This window comes from Rissa tridactyla, chromosome 9 (genome assembly GCF_028500815.1).
Source record: "Rissa tridactyla isolate bRisTri1 chromosome 9, bRisTri1.patW.cur.20221130, whole genome shotgun sequence".
Taxonomy (NCBI): domain Eukaryota; kingdom Metazoa; phylum Chordata; class Aves; order Charadriiformes; family Laridae; genus Rissa; species Rissa tridactyla.
The window spans coordinates 23332558-23347171 of record NC_071474.1 but is presented as its reverse complement, the minus strand read 5'-3'; the positions used below and the strand labels follow the sequence as shown (position 1 = coordinate 23347171).

Genomic DNA, 14614 nt, shown 5'->3' with positions numbered 1-14614 from the left:
CAATGAAACTCGGTGTCACTGTCACGCTTCAGACCTTTTACATCTTCGTATATCTCTTCCCTCAATAAAAGCTTTATAAAAGCTTTAGCGAAGTAGTTCCAAATAGTGACTGGAAAAAAAAATCATCTCGGGAATATTTTTCAGCTAGTATCATTATACTTTTCACTAAAATATATATACTTTTACATACAAAGATGAATTACAGCCAAAGTTCCCCAAAATTCTGTAACCCTTTTTTTTTTGTGTGCTTTTTACCAGCCCCTCACCCTGCTTAAGATCCAACTGGCACTTAAGTATCAAAGACAGATTTGCATTTCAAAAGCCAATTAAAAAAAAAAACATACTGTAGTAAGGCGCAGATTAAAAAGCATTGTGGCTTTACATAAATTAGGCAGTTCTTTGACTTTCCGTAGTTCAAATCCATCATAATAATGGCAAAACCCTATAAATTATATGGACTATATGACCACCACACCACCTCCCTCAGGTTTGTGCAGTCATATTCTGGGTTCAAAGAAGGCAAGCAAAACCCCTTTGAAAAATAAATGAGTTCTTTCACAAATCCAGTGTAGAGCATGATAACATGGTTACGTTTGCACAGCGAAAGGAAGCAAAGGAGGAGAGGAACACTAGAAACTGCAATCTCAGTCTTCATTTGCTAATGGAACCAAAGCACGGAAGCACACACATTTAGAAAATTAACTAATGTCTTGCTGTTTGCGGTTTCTGAAAATCAAAGACTTACTACTAGAAGTCTGGTAGAACAGTAAACAACTTACTGTCAAGGTGCTGTACCATACAATTTTGAGTTACAGCCTAATTGCGCTGATTCAAGTATTCTTCATAAGGTAATACTTCATCATAACTTCTGACTTGCTTTTAAATCACATGAGAAACTAGATTAAAGAAGGAAAAGATCCACTTCCATAGGAGTCTCAGTTGCCACAGAAACTTTGATTCTCACACCTCAAAAACCCTGCTGAGTAAAGGCTTCTCATCTATTACCGCGTATGGAAAAGGTTCCTTAAAAGCACATTGTCAAACGCACTACAAACTTGCCAAATCCACGCCATCATCAATTTTCCCCTGCCATGACACATTTATAGCACTGTGTCAAAACCATAAATTGGAGCAAGAAACCAAGAAAGTAGGTGTCTAACGTAAAGCATTCAGTCACTGTCTGCAGAGCCTAGTCTGTGTCCAGGTACTGAGAGTGTGTGTTTTGGTTTGATTTTTTCATACAACGGTTGACTAAGCCCCTCTGTCACCTTGCAGCCCCTTGCGCTATCAATATCTGTCATCCGATGGCAATAAAAAAGCTTCAGTTGCTGATGTTCAAAAATTCTAGATCCGTCAAGCTGTAATACATAAAAAGTCTTTTAAATAATTTGAGAAATTTATCAAAATTTATCAGCCTGTTAAAGCTTAATGGAAGACTCACTGCAGGTGGATTGCTCAGCATCAGCTGCTAGGGAAAACACTGCAGTTATAAGACTGAAAACTCGAAGCCTGTATTCTTTCATATATCGGATCTAACATGGCATGTTTTTACTGGATTCTCTTTGCCCTGACTTACATTACTCACCAGAATTTGTCATTTTCAGGTACTGAAGTTATTTAATGAGTAAGAAGCAGTTAAAACATGCAAGCTACGCTTCTTAATATTCTCTTTTCAAGAAATCAGGTGCATTGCAGTACAACGTTCACACCCACCATATGAATTCAACATACCACTGCTCAATTAAGAAGGGAATTAGCTGCCTCCCGCTGTTACCTTGAAGCCGAGGAGAGACCTTGCTATGCTAACTATCCCCACACTTGCCTGAAAGCTCCCAATTAAAAGGAGGGGGGGGGGGAGGAGGGAGAAATATTAAAAACCACTGATAAAACTGAGGGATTCAAATGAGGTCAAGAAAAGCAATACAGTTAAACCCAAATTTAAATATTTCATCTCTTATTCCAAAGCCTTCAGCAACCAAAGCTACCAATCCTCCCAACTAAAGGATTAAGCTCTGTGGAGTCTTGCACAGCACCTGCCACTTAACTGAGTTAATAAATAGGTTTCCACACCCCCACATTTGATAAGTCTTTCAGAGTAGCAGAACAGCTTATGCACACTGCAGCTAGAGGATGCTCCTATGCTGGTTTCTAACCTAACAGCAGGGCATAAGGCAACGCAGAACACCCGTCAAGAGCATTTCCTCTATTTCTGAACAAGAAAACCCCACAATTCTTATTGCATGGAATTGATCGACAATCTTCTAATACAGCTGCCAGGCCAACTCGAGACAAAGGGGCAACTATTTGTGTTGTAAACATCCATATCAGCTTGGGTTAGACTATGTTTGTTTCATTTCCTGGGACAGATTTTTTGAAAACAAAACTTACCAGAATTGCGTTGGGGTTTGTTGTTTTGCCTTTTGTTTGTTTGTTTTGTTTTTTGAATACTAAAAGGCTCTTTAAGATTCCATCATTTTAAAAACTATCCAGTAAATAGCCTCTTCTACACTGATGCTGGAAAAATGAACTGGAAATTTTGAAGACATTTTGGATTACCTTCATTTTTAACCCCATTAACCTTACTTAATGATAGTATAGACCAGAATGATAACAGCAGCAAGACACTGAACAATCTCATGTGGAAAACAGCAGAATTAATCACCACAGCAGCAATGTAAGAAGGTGGTAATTGCCTGACATAAGTGTGCAAGAACTGCTTTTATTGTCCTCATTGCCAAGAAACTTAGAAACCTATTTCTCACTCAGAGACTCTGAAAGTCACTCCTTTAAGGTATAAAACCCCAATTATTTTTTTTTTTTATTTCCGACATTTGATGTTTCACAACAATGCTACAAGCTAACTTAATCGAAACAACATCAGAATATAAATGACAGTAAGCAGCAGCTCTGGGAGATGCTGTAGCACTAGTCAGGAAGAATTCATTACCTCGAGACATTTATTAAGCAAAGAAAAAAAAAACTGTTTGAAAAAGGCTGGCAAACATCATTAGAGAAACAAAAGAAAATTGCTTCATAGGCTTCTCTCTGAGTTACATTGCCTTAGTTCACTTTTTTTTTGCTGGTTTTTGAAGTCTCACTCTTACAAAGTAATAATAAGTCTCTTCCAGCTACATGGTTTACAAAACACTTTCAGTCTGACACTCCCGATCCCCGAAACAGAAGCAAATGGCATTCTGAAAACAGAGCACTTTCCCCAGTCACAGTCTTTATTTTTGCCGGCAAACTCCACCTGCTTCCTGCTTTCTACCCCCTAAATAAAAGCTATTACCAAGTCATGTCTAAAGGTTACTCAAAACACCTAAAGTGAGGTTATGACACGGGCTTCTTAATGTCTGTCAAGAAAGTTTTAGGCCTTTTGCTGTTTGTTACTTCTCAAACTCCCTTGTTCACACCTGATACTCGGGAAACAGCGAAATACAAAAGCCAGCACTCCTGCTTTCTCCACCACTCTTCTGGTTCTTCAGGGATCATCCACATTGCTAGCTTTTAGGAGCTTCCCAAATGTTTCACAACAAAGGGCAGATAAATCTCAACATAAGCAGACAGACAAAGTTCTTTTTAAGGGTATTTATACATAAAGAAAGTAGAACCCTGCTCTTTTTTCCCCCCCTTCTAAGCTGTGGTAAATCTTCATTGTGATTACATGCACCTGACACTTTTTTTTAATCTATTCATTTCAGTTGTCCTGATCTTCAGCATTTCCTGAGAAATACCCACACATTAAGCTGCTTAGATGAATAGAATATATGACAACATTTAGCGAGTAAAGCGATAGATACAGCCCCAGTTTCACTGATAACTGATGAAACCATCTTTTCCTTTCTTGGAAAGCGCCTTCCTCTTTTTGCAAGGGCAGCGTATACATCTACATTCTCATGCTGTTACACTGAGCAACAAAAAAAAGGGACTTACCTGCTACTGTGAGCTTTGCTGTTCTGCTGACAATGGTCCCCAGGCTTTCCACAGTCGCCACACACTGATAATATCCTTCATCAGGTTTATTATGCTTGGAATGCACCACGCTGTTTATTAATAAAGATCCATCTGGTAGCAACTGGCGACGGTCATCTGACACCAAGTTTAGAAAAGTCCCGTCTTTTTTCCATTCAATTTTTGGAGAAGTTTCACAATGAGCTGAACAGTTCATGATGACAGAAGCGCCGCGAACTGACAGAACATCCATTGGCTCCACCAGAAAATAAAAAGGAGTGAAGGTTCTCACAAGGGATCCTGTAAAACACAGATCACATCACACAACTTTGGTGTTAGCCTTCTACAGTTTTTAAACATAAAATGCATCTTCATTTCAAAAATATTGTAATGTGCACAAGAGCTACCGCTACTTGCGGTATCGTCTCCCTGAACATATTAGAAATAGCTTGGTCTATACGACAGTATTTTCTGCTTTGGCTATTTACACTGACGGACTCTTAAATACAAAGAGGTTTTCACCCCTGCACCATATTCATCCGCTCATACGGGAATCAATATGGTAACAGTCCTGAGCCATCCACCGCGGGCAGACGTCTGCCTCATCAAAACTTATGCAAACTAATATATGTACCACATTTGTGACAAATGATATATCCTCATAGGACTCTTTTCTTGGCCTTTTGTGGTATGGCTGCCATACCACAGCAGTGCTATAACTTGTTTAGTATAGCAAATATGAAGAAACATTAAAAATAATTCAGCCCTCGAGAAAAAGCGTCTCCAATTCTGAGCTTAACATATCATGCAAGTGCCATAAAACATTTTTTTTACATCCATTCTAGTTCAGGATAAACACGATTACTTTTCCATTTTAAGTATTCCCAGAAGACTTCTGTAATTAACCTCTACTTTCCATTAAGAAGAGAATTTTAATTACTGTATTTCTGGTGCATTTGGTCAAGCAGAAAGATTGTGTGTCAATATCACTTTGACTTGTCTTAATCATCCACAGAAAACAGAAGGAAGAAAGTCTTTCAGGGAAGAATTCAAAGCAGCATAACGTGGAGTTGAGAGAAAAGGGGGTCTTTGTTTGTAAAGCCAACCTTAGAAATAAGATGAAGGCCCCCCACCTATGCTCTGACAAGCTCCACCTCTCTCCACCTGGGGACTAGGAGTGGGATGCGCATACAGAACATCATGGCAACATAAACTGAAATCCTCCTAGCCGTCTACCAGCAAAGCAAAACCACAAGCGCACCAACTAAAAGCTTAACAGGGCTTTTGAATCGAGTCACTTCAACCCGGGGCCTGCAACAATTCCTCCTATCTTTATACAAAGCAAGCAAGTTGCAAGAGGAAACACTTTAAAATACCAGCTGAAAACAGACACAGCCAAACTTACCACGTCTTTTTGCAAGGCCTAGAACATGACTGTTTTCGTAGACCCAACCGTTAACTGCCAATCCTGGTGTCTAAAGCAGATTTTACAAGCTTTGTGTCTACTGATGCACCCTCAGCATGAAGTGCCAGACTCAGAGTCCCCTTCTCTAAACATTTTAACAATAACTTTTTGAAGTCACAGGCTGTTTAGAGACCAAAAAGGAGATTCTATTGATAACACTTTTAAAAAAAAAAAAAAAAACACAAAACACAAACAGTTCAGTGGTTTCTGTCATTAAGCTCCCTGTTAGCACACGCTCCAGAGCAAACATGGGAAAACCAGTTGGTCTTTACAGCCTGTGCATAGTCCTTAAATGGGAGGGGGAAAGTCCTGAACTTGGTGGGGGCAGGCACCGTCTCCCAGTTACACGGGGTCTTTAATAGGAACACTCAGGCAACACAAGCAAGCAGTGGAGACAGACCTGCTCTGCACTGCACAGGCAGATGCTACAGTCATTTAATTTGACACCGCTGTAGCAAACCTTCCTCTGAACCAGTTTACTCCACCTGGCAGCGAGCAGCACCTGATACAGCAAGAATGCTGTTTTCCTTTTAGGCACTTCAAAGAATGTGAAGGCAATGCCTAGCTCTTGTGAAAGGTGTTGTTAGAAAAGGGTTAAAATGCATTCACAAATATAAAATGGAAGCTTCTACCGCACACACTAAACCCTTCAGAAAGGCTCAAAAACATTCATCTCAAAACTATTTAATCTTTCACAGTAAGGTCAATAATGAAATGCTGAAGTATGGCAAGAACACCTTGAAGAGGAATATGCACATAACAGCCAGATTTGTTACATTAAGTCACAGAATAATTACGAAGCCTGTGTTTTTAGAAAAAGTACAAATCTGAAGGAGACCTTTACTTGCGAAGTCTGTCCTGTAAGCATTTTAGCTTCTTCAATTGCTTGTTGGTTTTGTGTTCTGGGTTTTTGAAAAAAAAAAAATAAATCAGATTTACTTTCTAAAATAGTCTTAATTAACAAATTGATATGATTCCCTCTATTGCTGAATTGCACAGAAAGTCTCCCGTCTCCAAAGAGCCCCTTCAGCATCCCCCTGGAGAGGGATCCCAGCCTTCCCGCACAAAGCCCGTTGTCTTCACTACTCAGGATTCACCGAAACTTGAAGATAAGGCAGAAGGAGCGGTGTGAAAGAAACAGATATTATGCTTTTGTAGGTTGTATCATTCAAATATTCTTCTACCTTCAAGAATTCAAAGATTAAATAAGAAAAAAAGTATAGAAGACTGAAGTTTCCCCAGTGACAGTAACAGCCTCAGACAAGTCTGGAGACCTGTTACACTGGTATCCAAATCCTTGAGATTATGTCTTTCTTGAGGATAAAAAGAAGAGAGACAAAAAAAACCCCAGAACAAATTACAAAATTTCTAGGTGCTGCTTACATTACTCCAATTTGTATAATCACACCTACATGCAGATGTACTTTATTCTCTGCATGCAGGGTACTGAATACGTATACCAGAAAAGAAATAAGAATCATGAGCAGCATGAAGATACTGTAATCTTTTTATCAGCTCTTCCATCGCTCCAGAAAGCTAAAGGTTTTTTTTAATATTAAATATTCAGCTTTACTGTCCCTGGGTTTTCCAAGAAAATGCATTCTAACTCAAGCTATCAACCTTTTTTCCCCCCCCATTTACAAACTTCTGTAAGTTTTTCCAATATAGATCCAGACTCCTACCAAAACACTCTCAAGTTTGTTTTTCTCTCCCCATCTTCTCTCACTTTTCAAATAAAACCTAGGAAACCCTTAAAAGGAGAGGTCGGCTTGTTGTTTGCCTTGTCCGGCTTTGGTGTAGGTCAGCGATGAGCAAATCTATTGATAGGATAAGATTGTTCTTACCCTGGAAGCAACAAGGTGCCCAAGGAAATAACATTACAGAGCAGAGGATGTCAAGAGCGAGCACGCCAAGAAGAAACAGCAGCACAGAAGGGATTGGAGACGTTCAGAAGGAATGGGAAGCCGATTCTCAGCCAGATTTCAGTGGTAACACAAAAAAAGCTCTTGCCAAGAGCCCTGTGAAGACACTGCACAGCCCCCTTCAACTTGGGATACTACCACGCTCCTGCACAGAAAGCGGTGGATAAAAAAAAAAAATAAAAGCTTTGGTAAATAATTATGTCCCATCTTGAAGGAAGTTAGATTAGAATTGATGCCTTTCTAGCCCACAGTCTTGGAAAGTTTTTGCAATTTAGAGTTGGGGGCACTGTGGAGAAGTGCTGGTGGGCTTCATCCACAGTCCAGCCAACTGAGTTCATACCTCACTTAAACCTTGATTCAGCATAAAAAGGCTTGCTACATATAAGACCTTAATAAACTTTTATTTGTAGCAACAAGCCATTGCTCCCGCTCCATCAACCTATTGATTATTGGGTTAAATGACAGCACATTAATAAGAATTGGTGTATTTTGTGGAGGGAGTCCTCCCTCTTTCCATGTATTTGTCTTTGGGGGGGGGGGGGGAGGGGATGTGCAAATACATAGATATGTACACACCAGTGGCTTGACTGGTGTTAATATTGGCCCAAGAAACAAATAAAAGCAAGACAAGTCTATCTTCCTGCTCAGCAATAGGAACAGTTAAATCTTGCTAATTCCCAACAGATTATGATTTTTTCCCCCCAGATCTGCTCTGAAAGACCAGTGACAGGGACCCAGCAGTTCCTGCGGGCATTCGGCTCCAGTGCTTCACCCTCTAGAATGAGGGCTTGCGAGCAGTACTGCTACGCCTTAATCACGTTCCTCTTTGCCACTGTGGGTGTGGAGAACAGGCTCTTCTTTCCAACAGTCTCCTATGCATTTGAAGACTTAAATCCTTCTCTAGCCTTTTACTTAGGCATAGCACTTCTAGTTCAGTACTAGGCGATAGTAGGGCTCTGATAACAAACTCAGAATCCTCTCCAACCAGCCCACGTTCTTCCGGAAGTGCCATGCCCAAAACATGATGGAGGTCCCCAGCAGACACTAGATCAGTGTTAGGTGCGGGCGCAGTGTCATTTCACACGTTTTGGAGGCTCTACAACTCCCTTCCTCATCCCTCCCAACACAGAGGCGTTAGGTTTTAGCGCAGAAGCGTAACACCCGACTACACTGCTCTGCAATCCCTTCACTACCCTAATCCCTAGATCCTTTTCTCAGAAACTGCCGTGAGGCTGGTTCTTTTCCATTTAATGTTTGACTAGCTGATTACTCCTGCCTAACTGTAGTAGCTTTCACTTGGCTCCTCCAAATTCTTCCTCCTTCCAAAAAAAGTGTACCAATTTGGAACTCTAATCTTGTCCTCCCTCTTGCAGAATTAAGTCATGTAAAAATTTAACAAATTAGCTTACTTTATTATCTCGGCTGTGAGTGAAAGACATCTAGAAGATTACTCAATATACAAGTGCAAAATCCCACACAAAGAAGCCTTCAATATCATCATCTTTATTTCTTCTCTCGACGTTTATCCATCCCTTTTTGTAGCCATCCTATGTCAGTTAAGACCACATTTCCTTATGTCCTTACAAGAGTGTAATGGGATGGTAGCTGTTGAGGAAAGAATAAGGGAAGGTGCGCAGTTTTTTTTCCCCTATGAAACTTTTTAAACTAAGGAAATCAGGACAGTCTGAAAATATTTCCTTGACAATTCCATATCAATTAACTCTCCTACCCACCTTACTTTCAGAAGTTAGGAAAAAAAAAAACCAAAAACAAAACAAACCATGTTTGTTCACTCACTCCTTAATTTTTCTAGGAACTGAAGCCAAGCTGACTACTTTTATACATCCCTAGCTCCTTCTCTCCTCCCATTTAAAATACTCTGGGTTTTCCTAGTCTTCCTTGTACCTCATCTCTCCTCAAACTCTCACAATTAACCAACAGTTCTGAAATTGTTTCAGCCAAGATAAAACTCATCACAAACAACTGACTGGAAAATAGTTAACTGAGTACCTTCAGCCTGTCAGTTGCTAAGCCTAGCTGATCTCTTATCCCCTCAGTATTAGACAAAGGACCATAAGCATGCATTTCTCACTAAAAAGGGACCAACAAAAGCACATCTGAGATATGACACCAAGTTCACGAAGTTAAGTTGAATGTGCCTGAACTTCTCCTTATAGCACACTTCCCTGAAGACCATGAAAAGGCTTTTAAAGTCAAAAGAAGGAAGTTTTAAAACAAGCTTTCCAGCTACAGGAAACGCAAAACAGGTAGGTAAGACAGGAAGAGCTCATCACTCGCCCTTTCCGAATGCTGCATTTTCAAAGGGCGATATACCTCCGTGGAAAAAAGAAACCCTAGACTTCCGTTAGCCTTCTTTTTACTGCTACCATGCCTACAGAAGGACCTCTTTTATGTTTTGTACGTTCTGCTAGCTGCATCACATTTTGTGCCATGGTACATCTTTAACAAGGCTTCAGGTGAGGAAATGCCTGGAATAGTAAATGCAAAGTGGCTGCTCAAGTGTGAAGAAGCTTCCCTTCATTATTCAGTTAATTTCTGAAAGACACAAGCATTCCGATATCAAACTTAAATCATTAAAATGTGTGCTTTAACAACTGCCTGACACAAGCTCTTCAGAAATTATGGCGTTCAGGAAAATAACTTCAGACAAAACCACTCTGATCTCAGTTCTACTTAGTGCATATAAATTACCCCACGCTGGTGCACGGCAGCATGTGGCTGAACACTTCCCTACCAGCAGTGCTCCAGATTCAATTCTAATCCGCTGTTGCCACCAAAACTCTTTGGCAGTGCTGTATTCCTGATGACAACCGCCAACTGCATTCCAAGCAGAGGACTTTAATACCAGATTTCACATAACTATTGGAACGAAACTGCATTCCGTTTTACAAGGACCAAATGCAACAGCCATCCAGAAGGAAAACGTGAAGTACAGGTATAATTTCAGAGCCATTTCTTCCAAACAGAAGGCAACCAAACACATCTTTCATCCGAAGTACCTGACTTTAGATTAGTAGTAGACAAGGACTGAGTCGTCGGAAGGAGTCACACAGGGCTCTGATGAAGAACAATTACTTCCTTTTACACATTGAGGAAAGATATGTCAATTGAGGGGCATGGGACTTGTCCTTTTAAGTTAGACTCCAAAGCAATTTAAGAGTACATATATAACACCCTTGAAAACTGACGTTTAAAATAGAAGCCTTGGACAAAATCCTAATCAGATGGGCAGGAACTATTATAAAGCCCCCTTTTATGTATTGCAAGTCAATGATAAAAGATCCAAGCTCTCTTGCTGCAGGACTGATCTTTTAAAAGGCTTTTCACCAGAATTTAATTAACATTCCCAATGGCCCTTATAATCCTAAAAACAATGTGTCATGCCCTTCCTAACCTAGATCATTAAAAAAAGCTGTCTTCAAGAATTAGCCAAACGTATTTTAATTGAAGATGCTGCAAACATTATTCTTCGCAAGCTGCCAGCAAGTGCTTACAATAAACTTGTTTTCTAGTTTTATTAAAATATTCATTACTAAGGAGAGCATTATCTATATGGATAAATGGCTACATGCATTAACCTCCAAGTAAAATCTAAGTATTAGCAGGTTGGTAATTTTTTTTTCCCTTGACAACATTGGAAACATTCTGCACTGCTCAATAAGCAATATTTCTACAAGATACATTATAATATACTACAGCAGATTAGGCAAAGATGGATTTTCTGCTTAATATTACATTTTTCCCTTATGGCAGAACACAGACCACCTGGCCAAATTAAAGTGCATATGATGGCAACATACACTTTGTCAGCCAAAGATGGTTAGGATAGTACTTTTTTTTAAAAGACCATCCAAAGGCCAATCATACACGTGGTGGTTGGCAAGTTCACTCCTACTGAAAAGCCAAGGCCAAATTCTCTAAACGCCACTTCATTTCTTTGCAAAGACTCTGCAATCCATAAATTAAAGACAAAAATGACATTGCACTTAAGCATCAAGAAAAAAAAAAGGAAAAAGTGTAAGAGCTCGCCATGACTGTGGATGTACAATATAAATCCTCCTGGTACTTTAATAATTCCAGTGGTAGGCTGACAGCGGAACCTAGGAGAGTAAGTGAGGTAACATTGTCAGATAAGTAATGCCATGCATAAATCTAGACTTTCCCAGACTTAGTAGATTCCTTTCTCCTTCGGCACAAACAGATTTCCTCTTTTTATGATTTAACACTCTGTAACCAAGATATTAATCAAAAAGAGTAACTCATCTTCGCCCCAGAGTCATTAAGCATTGTGGGCTAGCAGTGATGTCTGAAGAACAGTAAGGTGGCTCAGATCCATCCTGGCCTACAAGGGAAGGGGTCACGTTCTGGGATCCATAAGGGAGAAACATCCTTTTCTTTGCCATATGGAGAAAAAAGCCCTACAGAGCCCCTTTACTAAAAAGCGGGCTGCTTCTGTGCTGCAGAGACAGGAAGAAAGCTGCTTCTTCAGGCAAATTCTCCCAAAAGAGCGCAGCACAAAGGCGGGTGCTTTTGCCCTTCTCTTCCCTCTAGCCGTCAATCCTGTGCACAGGTGCCTTCCTACAATACAGGCCAAGAAGACAATACTGAGTATTAACAGCCTGGGATACCACCAGAAAACTGGAATCCTCATTCTCCTCAGTAAAATGGTAACTTTAGAGAAATTATTCTTTGTGGTCCACCCTGAAGAGCAGCCATCTGAACCCCACCAGCCCTACGTGCAGGCTGTCACCAACACACAGATGGCAGCTTCCAGCGACAGGGAACTCCGCTCTGCCTTTTTGCTCCCATGTTTTTCAAAAGGCACCCACCTAGAAATATGAAGTTGTGAAAACGCTAAGTATTTCCCCATATGATTCTCTAATGCTTTAACATCACTGAGTTGAGAAGTTTTTTGACACCAGGTACTAGCAAGAACACAAATGTCAAGATACTCATAGGAATTACTACAATATAAAAAGAAAGAATATACATTTCAAGACTTTGCTTTTGGTAACTAAGAGTATCCTTGCACATTTCAGACAGCACAGTCAAAGAAAGAACAAAGTCAAGCAAAGCAAACTACATTTTTGCAATAAGGCTTTCATAGCTTTGTCTATACTTCCAGTTACCTTTCACTTGTTAATAACAAATTATTGTTGGCTTAATCTTAACTGACCTTCCCGACAGACCTCAAGCATGATATCATATTTAAAAAAAAAAAATCAGCCCATTAAAAAGTAGTATGCATAAATAGAATTAAGAAAAAAAGTATCCAAATAGTGTACAGCATGCCTGCAGTAAAACACTGAAAAGTAAGCATCTGAGCATTTACTCTAACCACTCTTTCTGTAACCGATACCATCTCCTCATATATTATTAAATAATGGGAAGGAAAACAAGATAATGATCAAGAGCAAAATCCAAACACAGATTGTAATCTCAAATATCAAATGTCTTAGGAGATGCATTTGTCTGGTGTTTAGTTGCACAGCCTTCCTAACACCTCTAGGGAGTTAGAAATTCTTACCTGAATTTTGAACGCATGGAAGTAACTTTATTATTTACAGGGTTGCTGCTTAATTGTTTAAAGTTCTGTGACAATGTCTCCCTTACACAGCCAGCTAACAAGCACTGCCAGGCTGAGTCACAACCCTTATGTCCCTTTACTAAGGGGCTGCACAGTGCCATTACACTTTGAAAGCTGAAGGAGAAAAGATGGCACAAACTCCTCTTGGAGCAGTGTCCCCTAAAGCACAACTCACCAGAACCGTTTCTTGTGCAACCTGTCCCAAAAGAAATCCCTGCCAAGGAGATGTTCCGCTCCTATCCAGCCCAGAGTCCCGCTGTCAGACGGTTACCTTCTCGCAAGGATTTATTCCTCTGCCCTAAACCTACATTTAAGCCCAGAAAAATGTCTACCGGCCATGCTTTAAAACCAAGTTCTGTTGGACTCTCTATTCCTCCTGGTGCGGAAGGAAAAAGAATCCTTTATAACCACTTCAGATCAAAATTTGGATTTCTTTCAGATTGCTTGGGTTTTACAGAACTCACATCTAGGAGCTAAGTCCCACAAATGTCTCACCTCTGCAAGGAACATCTAACACCACATATTCGAGTTAAGCCAATGAACTACTCTGAATACCCCAACTGCAAAGTCTCTTTTCATAACCATTTCAGAAAGAGAGCTTAAAGGATTTTATCCACCTTTTCCTTTTTTCGTGGAATTACCAAAGCCATTTCTCTCATTTGAGAGAAGTCTCCGTTTTCATTCAGATAGCCGATCTCTTTAACCGACACATCCCTTTAAGCCTGCACAGGATTTAAAAATGGTACAATGTTTTACTCGATACAAAGGACAAAACATTCTTGCATATGATATCCCCTTCCTATTGCTATTAATGACAGAAATAAGCCAGAACGATAATAAGGTAAAACCTTTTTGACTTCAACTGCAGGCACCAAAGTTACCTTAATCAAAATCTCTTGGGATTGCTTGTTCGATACACGATCTAACAGCAGAGCTAAGATGCTTTCAGGGTGATGACTGTCAGCCGGGCAGCAAGCGCTGTGAAAACCCACATGCACTCTACCCCCAACAAAGCCTTCATCCAGCATCAAACTTCTCTCATCTGTCAGAATAAGCCAAAGTAATTACCTTTCATAGGAAATTAACAGTATACCAGGAGATTATTTTTTTTTTGCCCGTTCCAGTCCGTTTTTGAAGGCTTTACATGGCTTTTATTCCCCTGCAATTTTCATCCTCGTACTTCAAGCAAAAAGGTAAAATTAGTTCCTTTGCTTGTAACTTCACAGCCCTGGCTGAAACCCTATTACCGCAGTACCCAATTTCCAGTTGTCAGCTCTGGTAGCTCTTATAGCAATCTGACTTCGGAGAGATGGGGCTTATAGTTTTCATATTCTTCCTGATCAAGCATGAAAAAGAAAAGAATGGCAAGCAATTTTTACTTATTTTTAATATTAGCAGTGCTCCCTTCAGAAAGCACTTCAGTTACAGGGGACCAGAGTTCAATTATTATTTTTTTTTTTAATTCTTCCAGTGACCGTTGTCATTACTTTATCAAATTGGTCTGAGAAATGACACATCTAGCATTTCTACAAAAGATTACTAGAGGGCACTGTAAAGACACCTACAAAAGGAAGAAAATTTATTTCTGTTCATCATTGTGAACAATAGTACTTTGACTTTTCCACAGAAATAGCTACCATATGTTTGCTACTGACAATACTGCATTTG

At 39.9% G+C, this 14614-nt stretch overlaps 1 protein-coding gene across 10 annotated transcripts in view; it reads right to left on the bottom strand.

The window, feature by feature from the left end:
* Positions 1–14614, bottom strand: part of NEO1 (neogenin 1) — a 214340-nt gene that overhangs the window by 147007 nt on the left and 52719 nt on the right. For all 10 annotated transcript variants that reach the window (XM_054214166.1, XM_054214173.1, XM_054214172.1 and 7 more), the window contains exon 2: positions 3934–4251. In XM_054214166.1, the coding sequence (XP_054070141.1) occupies positions 3934–4251 (318 nt within the window). The remainder of the gene's footprint in view (positions 1–3933; positions 4252–14614) is intronic.